The sequence below is a fragment of the Cricetulus griseus genome, chromosome 3, assembly GCF_003668045.3.
Source record: "Cricetulus griseus strain 17A/GY chromosome 3, alternate assembly CriGri-PICRH-1.0, whole genome shotgun sequence".
Taxonomy (NCBI): Eukaryota; Metazoa; Chordata; class Mammalia; order Rodentia; family Cricetidae; genus Cricetulus; species Cricetulus griseus.
In genome coordinates this window covers 275,949,469-275,958,439 of record NC_048596.1, presented here as the reverse complement: position 1 = coordinate 275,958,439, position 8,971 = coordinate 275,949,469, and the positions used below count along the sequence as shown (strand labels likewise).

The following is an 8,971-nucleotide window of genomic DNA, read 5'->3' as shown; positions in this document are numbered from 1 at the left end:
GACAGGAAGTGGAATTGATTCTAACACAAAAAAAATAAAAATGGCTTGCCTAGACTCCCAAAACTGCATGCAAAGCTTTACCCAAGAATTGTATAGTGTGCTAACAGAACTGTAACTCAAAAGGGAGGAGGAGGAGGAGGAGGAGGAGGAGGAGGAGGAGACAAATTGAAAAGGTAAGGATACAGAGTAAGGAGGGGAAGAGTCACGTGTTCTGGGTAGACTGCTTTCCACCATTGCAGCTTTGCACAGATGGCTTCGGAGAGCTCTCTCTCTCTCTCTCTCTCTCTCTCTCTCTCTCTCTCTCTCTCTCTCTCTCTCCTCTCTCTCTCTCTCTCCCCCTCTCTCTCTGATAAATTGAGAGAAGAGTTTAAAATTATAGAATTTTCTTTCTCTTTTCTAACTAGGAGAAAAATGTTATATACACACACAGGAAAAAACAAAACAAAACAAAATCCTAAAGAGTTTAATGATAATGAAGACCCCACTTTGTTGAATGGCAAGAGGCAACAGCTGAACTTGCACGGGCATCTCACTGAATCCTGGATTGCGGGAATTCGAAGCAGAGGACGCACAGCGGCTGCTTCTATCCAAGCAGCTAAGGCTCTTCCTGCTTCACACCTGGAGCAATGCTTGAAAAGCACATCTTCTCAAAATGGGAAATGCAAAGGTAAGTGTGAATGGAAGAAATGACAACCCAATCCCCCTTGCCAAAAGCTAATAGAGGAGGGGGAGCAAGCTTCTGCTATGGGGTTCAAGACAATTGGGAACAGATACAGGTTCTAGGAGCTGGGAAGTAAGGCTTTTACTCCACACAGGAATCCAGGGTCCCAAAGAGTGCAGTCTCAGAGGGACAAGTTACCTGGGAGATAGCCTTGACAGGGACATGGGCTCACAGGTCACAAGTTTCACCATCCTTGAATCTAGGTGTAATTTTGCCAACACTTACCTGTCGATTCTCTAGTTGACATACATCTGAGTTATTCCTGATCTATATAAACACACACACACACACACACACACACACACACACACACACACACACACACACATATCTCTGCTATAAAAATCTGAAACAAGTTCCCTGGTGTGCCAAAATAAGCATTTCTTTAATTTAATATCTAGGGGTAGAATTACTGGGTCATAAAATACTATGAATCATTCACAAAATGTGATTTTTCTTTCAAATGTTCTCATACTAACTGATGAGTATAATGTGTTTTTAACCTGCAGTTGTACAGTTACTAAGAGGCTAATCATTTCACATGATTTTTTGGCCATTTGAGGTCCCTCTTTAATGATATACCAGTTTAGCTTTTGTCCATTTTCCCTTTGTCTTTGAAGGGAGATATCTGTATGCTCCAGGCATTAACTCTTCAGAAAAGTGTGCCACAAGCACCTTCTCTTGCATTCTTTGTGCTTTTAACTTTGTTCACCAGTTTTGAAAAGCAAATACTTTAACTTGTGCTGTGATCAAATCTAACAGCCTTTCCTTTGTAGGAGAAGATTTTTGACACTGTTTAAGAACTCTTTCCCTCCCTTAAGATCAGCTATGGTCCTATGTATCTCTTGAAGTTTTAGTTTGAGCATTCACTTTGATTTCTGGTTGGATTTGAGGAGGGCACCAAGTGCCGTCAGTCCTCTGCCTCCACAGGTCCTGCATCTTAGATTCAACCAGCTAAAGACAAAAATATTTGGCGGAGGAAGTTGTATCTATACTGACCATGTACAGACGGTTCAAACTGTTTCCCAAAGTATGTGCCTGTTACCTTTGGTGTGGTGAGTGAGCTCTGTTAGGTGTTAGATGTAATCTATAATTGATTTAAAGCATATAGGGGAAGGGGTACACGGAGGTTATATGCAAATACCACATTATCTAAGGGGGCTGAGCATTAACACAGTCGGTTACATTTGGAAGAGCGATGTCACCAGGGCCGGCTGAAAATATTTTTCATATGGTCTCAGTAGAACTAATCACAAAACTCACCTTTTCCCCAAGGATGCGAAATTCTAATTATTATGTGAAATAGAGCTGTTCATGTATGTCAAATATATGTCGAAATCCTGATAGCTACAAGTTCAATCTCCTGAACCATATATTCTCCCTGGGAAATGTTAGCTATCAAGTGTTTTGCTGTTCTTCACAAATTAACTTCATTCCCAAAACCAGACAAAACATATTCCTCCACCCACAAAGATGCAAAAATGGGGAGGACTGTGTGATTTCATAAAATATTTTTATTTTTAACTCTTTTTAACTATGTCTCTGCATGTGTCTGTGTATGCATGTGTGCACACATATAAGGGCAGGTATCCTCAGAGGCCAGCAAGGTGTTGGCTCCCCTGGAGCTGGAGTTTCAGGATGTTGGAAACTGCCCAGTGTGGGTGCTGGGAATCAAACTTGGTCCTCAGCAAGAGCCCTCTGCTGTCCTAGACAGTGAGCCTCTCTCCAGCCACATGGTGGTTCGGTTTGGTTTTATTGTGTGTGTGTGTGTGTGTGTGTGTGTGTGTGTGTGTGTTTTAAGTTTAGCAAATACACATAAAGGAAGCGCATGCTAACAGAAAAGTGGTATGACAGTATTAATAAATTATTCTACAGCAAACTGCACCTTTACAAATAAAATAAAGATTTGATGAAAGAAATTTTCAGCAGGAGAGCATAACCACCTAATTCCATATAAACACCACTGAGGCCACCTCCAAGCGCATAAAGAGAGGAGAAGCCAGAAGAGAAATTGATCAAGCAGCCACCATGGGGTATTTCAACACAAGCCTCTCAGAACTGATAGATCAAGGGAATGAAAAATGTGTGGCAATAAAAAAAAAATCCAACGACAAAATAAGCAGCATTGATCCAAAAGACACATCCTTCGGAGAGAGCAAAGCATTCTTCTCAAGTACACATGGCTAATTTTCAAAACTGGCAACAATGTTCTGGGCCACAAAAGAAGCTCCTGCTAAGCCATCAATACCAAACACTGAATTCTGTAACTTGAAGACAATAACACCAGAAATCAATGGCAAAATGACAGCTTTTAGAAGTCATAGGAACAGCACTTAGAGGGTTTTCACATCTCGCTGAGCTCTTGAAGGGAGACCCAGCAGACCACCGCCTCTCCACTAAGAAGGAAGACAAAGGCTCCCTAGTGAGTAGACATCATGGAGTTGAGCCTCGGCGCTCACTGCCTGTGGCCTCAGACCCAGCCTTCCCGCGGCATCTAGAGGATGAGCTGGCTATGGGAGTGTTAAACAGTACACAGCACCAGGCATAAATCAAGGCTCGATGGATACAGTGTATGTGTTTAAATTGCTTTTGTTGTTTATCATACACACTAACATTTGATTTATAGTATTGCAATGTGAGTTACACTTTGGCATGTTATCCAAGCACAGAGACCTTCTCCAAATCTGAACTGCCAACTTAAGTTCAAAGACAGCATTCTCCAGGAAGGCTCCCACTTGGTTCTCTGGATGCTAATGGGAGGGGCAGGGGCTGGGCTTTCCAATTTCTCTATTTAAAACATCCAACTAGTTCTTACCAAAGACATGAACTAATGTTTTTTGTTGGTTGTGGTTTGGTTTGGTTTCCTCTCCGTTGTCCACTAACGCCTTCCTTTGAAGTATGGAACTGTGGATAGCTGGAAATGACATGATCTAAAACAGTGGTTCTCAACCTGTGAGTCATGACCCACTTTGGTCACATATCAGGTGTTCACAATACAATTTATAATAGTGGCAAAATTACAGTTATGAAGTAGCAATGAAATGATTTTATGGTTGAGGGTCACCACAACATGAGGAATTAATTATATTCAAGGGTTGCAGCACTAGGAAGGTTGAGAACCACTGATCTAGAGCAAAGTGGCTTGGGTTAGAAATCCAACAGTATGTAACTTAGCCACACTATGACTCTGAAGAAACGCATCTCCCAGGAGAATACTAACCTGGCTGAGGGCTGTATCTGGTCGTGCCTCTGTCCTGGGGCCATCGAAGCCACCCATGCTCCCTTCACTCTGTGTCAAACAGTGGGAAGGAATGGAGAAACCTGGACATCTTTCTGAAGGCCAAAAAGATGTGGGTGGTGATAAATAAAAGTCCAATCACCAGGGTTTGGTGATTTGGAAGAAGCTTTGATACAGTGATAAATGTCAAACTTGAGAAATAGACATTGGTGTCTAATTTTCCTACTCATTTGCTTCTGTTTCTGTCCCATTTGTGCTATTTATAGTGTCACACAGGCTTGTGAATGTCAAGGCTTACTACTAAAATTGTCTGTGGTCCAGACATTCCTCTAAGGCTGCGAACTCACAGGCAAGAGGAAAATACATCTAATTTTTTGTTTCATTCCAAGACCCTAGAATAGAATCTGGCCTTAAAGGGTGTGTAAAGAACATCAGTCAGAAGGAATAAATAAATGAGGGTAAAGGGAGACATGGAGAAGAATTTTATTTTGGTGAGCAGTAGACCATGGGCAAGAGGACACTGTGAGGAGTCTGAACACTACGATGGACATACAGTGAAAGGTGACCACTGTCTCTATCCTTTTGTTTAAGAGCGTTATTAAAATATAATTATTTTAGAATAAATGGCAGTTATCCAAACAAGCAGTGTGATGAGTTTTGATGATGCCAGTCACCAACAATGGGAACATATCTCTGCACCTCCACTCAGATAAGTGGTGGAGAGACGTGGGGGTATCCTAGAATGCTCTCGGGAGTGACACCTGCATGGTACCAAGAACAGCCAGACCAGCAAGAGGAGAGAACGGAGCTTGGGGTGCACACACAGAAGAGGAAAGAGCGTGGGGTGCACACAGAACAGAGGCCCCAGCCGGAGCCCTGAAGCCTGGCTCTCCAGAACTACCCTGCCCTAGAGAGGGAACCCAGCCTTTGGACTTCCACACCCACCAGCCATTTGGATATTCATGTGTCCCACAAATGAGCCCTATCATTGGCAGAGTCCTTTGGCCAGGCAATTTCTCGGGAAGGACTCAGCTGTGAGCCCCAGTGACTCTGGCCTAAGCACCTCCATCTTAAGAGGGAGCAGGAGGAACACTGCAGAGACTATACTGGTCACGTTTACCATCAGTTGACAAGACCCAAAGACGACTGGGAAGGGGAAACCTCGACTGAAGAACTGCTGAAGTCAGAATGGCCTGTGGCTATGACTTGCTTGATGAATAATGCAGAAGGGCCCAGCCCACTATGGGTGGCACCATCCCTAAGCAGCTGGGCCTGTCTGTCTGTACAAGAAAGGTAGCTGGGTGTGATCCAGGGAGCTAGCCAATGAGCAAGCCAAGAAGCAGCAGCATCCCCAGGTGTCTTTTTCAGGCCCTGCCCTAACTCCTCTCAATGATGGGCTGTGACCCAGAAGTGTAAACCAAATAAGCTCTTTCCTCCCTGTGTTGTTTTTGGCCAGAGTGTTTTATCACAGCAACTGAACGCAAGCTAGAGCAGCCCAGTGGTAGATAGACCAGCTCACTGTGCCCACAAAGTAGAGAAATGAGTTTCTCTTGCTAACGGAGGATCCAGTTCAACCAAAGTTTCTGCTTGTGTTCCTGGCACACAGGTTATGTTCACTGCCTCACAAATACAAACATCCCGCCATGACCCAGCACCACAGTAGAAGTGATGGAGGCCCAGAGAGGACAAGAGACCTCCCTGTCACCCTGGTCACATCATCCCTGAGCACAGAGTTGGCTCCCCAATACTCCAGGCACCTTCCTGCTGCACATAGCCAGCTACTGTGACATACTGTCTTCAGCTTGCATTCCCCTTGACCTTTCTGTATTATATTTGACACCAAAGATATTTTCTTATTAAAGGTGTTATTTTTGTATGCTATGTTCAGGAATCTGAAAATTGACGGTGTGGTGTATGCAGATCCTGTAAGTCACTCAATGCCTGTGTGAGAAATTACCAGTTATGTGGTACCCTGCCATCACACCAGCAAAGGCAGTCATTACAGCTCCTAATTCCTGATGGAGTGGAGATGCCATCTTACAATTAGTCTGACTCAAAGAAGTTATAAGAAAGGAGAAGTAAAACTATGTATACTCCCCAAGAGGGGGAACTTGAAGGCCCAGGCCCAGCCCTGTTCCTCCTTTGGTAGGAGATGGCCTTTTACTGAGCTATCCCCATAAGAGCGATCAAGCTTGTACCATAGATGCAGCATTCTGATCAAACTTGTTTCCTAGGAGCGTTACAAGATTGGATCCGAGAAGCAAAACCAGGAGGAAAGGTCACCTATGCTAAAACTCACATAGCAGCCACCCTTACATGGTTAGTGGAGTAACTAGAACATCTCTGAAGCACCAGCCTGCCTGGTCCTGGAACCTGACATCTGTAACAATAACTCTTTCCGCCGAGCCACCTGAGCCCTGCTGCCACGTGGGCGCTTTCCACCAGGCCGCCCAAGTTCCACCCGCTGCCACGTTAAGGTCCCAAGTAACACACAAAGACTTATATTAGGTACAAACACTGCTTGGCCAATGACTAGGACTTCTCATCTGCTAACTCAGTCTTAATTATCATAAATCTATATATTTTATAAGACTTATCAGATGCCAGTGGAAGCGTCCTGTCTTCTGGGGCTCACATGGTGACTATGCCGAGAGGAGGAGGAAGAGGAAGAGAAAAGGGGACTGACTTCCTTCTTGTCCTTGCTTATATATGAGTCTGCCTGCTATGTCCCTTCCTGCCTGAATCTCTACTACATTTCCCAGAATCCTCCTTGACTCCTAGTTCCACCTATCTTGATTTCCTATTGGCCAACAGTACTTTATTTATCAACCAATAAGACAAACGCACACACAGAAGCACTTCCCCATCATCTCCTCTTTTCTGTCTAAATAAAAAGAAGGATAACTTATCTTTTATAATAACTGAAGAAAACTATAACCATAACTATCTGTCTTCAACTCTATCAAAGAACACAGAAGGATAATATATAAACTCTAGAATTGACAGAGACATCTCACTACCTGGACAGTCACCCAAAGTTCCTCTGTAACGTTGGGGCATCATCTTCAGCCCATAGGCCACAGTGTGTCTGGCACACTTCTCCATTTCAACAGGAACCCTTCAGGACTGTTCATCTTGTTTTGTAAGTTCAGTAGTCACTTTCTTGTGGGTCCTGTATGTCCAGTTTATACAACAACAAATAGTCCAGGCAAGAGCAGTTTCTTGCCCAAATGGCTAATCTTGCCATGTTGAAGGCAAAATCCATAATGAGTTTCTTCGATGCCCATCCTCCTTTCTGACATAATTGGTGTGCCAGGAGCAGTTGTGTCTCACTGTCATGAAAAACCCTAAACCATTTAAATGCCATATATTCTGTAAGTCTTTGAAAGGTTTGAAGAATACCTATCTATCTCAAATACATCTCTGTAAATCTAGAAAACCTAACTACCCTAACTGTAGGTTGTGACTATTATAGGTGACTATATAATCTGCATTTAATTATGCATATCACAAAATTGACCTTAAATTTGTATCAATAAATGAAAATCCATACCAATGCAAAGTATTCATTCCTATATCCTATTCCCCTTTTTTCCTTTAAAAAGAGATTGTGATCAATACCATTAATTACCAACTCCATTTAAATGAAAACAAACATTTATAAACAATATTTGGGAATTTGGGCATCATTCATTCCAAACTTCTTCCTGCTGGTTCGGGATCAATGTCATGGGGATCCTGAGAAAACCCAGAAATTCTGTCTGTAGTGGTTTTGACTGCATCATTTCAGCTGTTTTGGATGTACGATCAGTTGGGCCACTGCTTCAGGGGGGTCTTGCTTGATCAAACCATATTAGTCTGGAAGGAATACACAGCTTTCCACTTTCCGTGGTAACACAAGCAAAAACTTTTTTCCTGAGTAGCCTGTCCTTAGACTTAAATTTTGAAGTCAAAGCATTTTTAAAAGGTATAAGTTGGATTAATTTAGCAGCATTTATAATCAAATGTATTTTAGTAGCAGTAACTCTTTCCTTGGCAATCAAACAATTTAAAGACAACAATATAGCATATAGTATCCAGACTCTGTGAGTATTTTCCATCTTTACGTGGCTTTTTTATTATTCTATTTCTTTTACTTCCTTTTGTTTCATTTTTCCTGAGACAGGGTTTCTCTGTGGAAATCTGCCTGCCTCTGCTTCTGGAGTGCTGGGATTAAAGGCATGCACCACCACACCCAGCTACTTCATTTCCTCCTGTCACTTTTTCTCTCACAAGCCTACATATGTTTTTAAACACGCTGTTAACCTTTAGAGGTTTTTCTTCATCTGATTTTATTGTAAATCTTTACCTTTTTCAGGCCACACAATCTTTTAACTGTTAAACAACACTGACAAATTAAAGCACAGTGGCTTTCTTAGCCACTGTCCTTCCACGATGGCGGGGTAAGTTTACCACCAGCTCTGAGAGCTGTGCTCACCGCCTTGGTCTATGCTACCATCAAGCAGCAAGCTGCCGGCTTAGAGATGTGGTCACTGCCACTGCCAGCTGCGTGGGGCATGAACCCACAACTCTGAGATTAAAGTCTCATGCTCTACCTTGACTGAGCTAGCCGGGCCTCTTAAAAAGAAACCCTGCATTTTTCTTCTGCTTAGGCTGAGTCGGGAAACCTCTCCTAAGGAAACCGTTCAAGTCTCTGCTTGTCTCTAGCAAACAGAGACCACCCAAGAAAATGCTGCTACCAAGAAGTCGTGCTTATCTCTGTTCCTTTGCTGTTAAAATCCCTTTTTAAGCTTTTGTGAAGTTTACATGGAAGTTTGTAACACTACCGTCAGCTGCCTGGGTTCTGCCGCTGCTTAATTAGTCTCCAGAAGGTGACTCGCTGCACCTGGCGACTCGGGGCAGCAGGTTCCCCTCTTCCTCTGTGAACCTCGGGGCGTGGGGTGATCCCACTCACTGACACCATTCTGTTACGGTAAGTCTTTAATTCATCTTCCTGCTTGTATCTCTACTAC

At 43.2% G+C, this 8,971-nt stretch overlaps 1 protein-coding gene across 1 annotated transcript in view; it reads left to right on the top strand.

The window, feature by feature from the left end:
* The first annotated feature begins 8,393 nt into the window (after positions 1-8,393).
* Positions 8,394-8,971, top strand: part of Trpc7 (transient receptor potential cation channel subfamily C member 7) — a 156,662-nt gene continuing 156,084 nt past the window's right edge. Inside the window, exon 1 of the mRNA XM_027409603.2 lies at positions 8,394-8,401. Within this exon, the coding sequence (XP_027265404.1) occupies positions 8,394-8,401 (8 nt within the window). The remainder of the gene's footprint in view (positions 8,402-8,971) is intronic.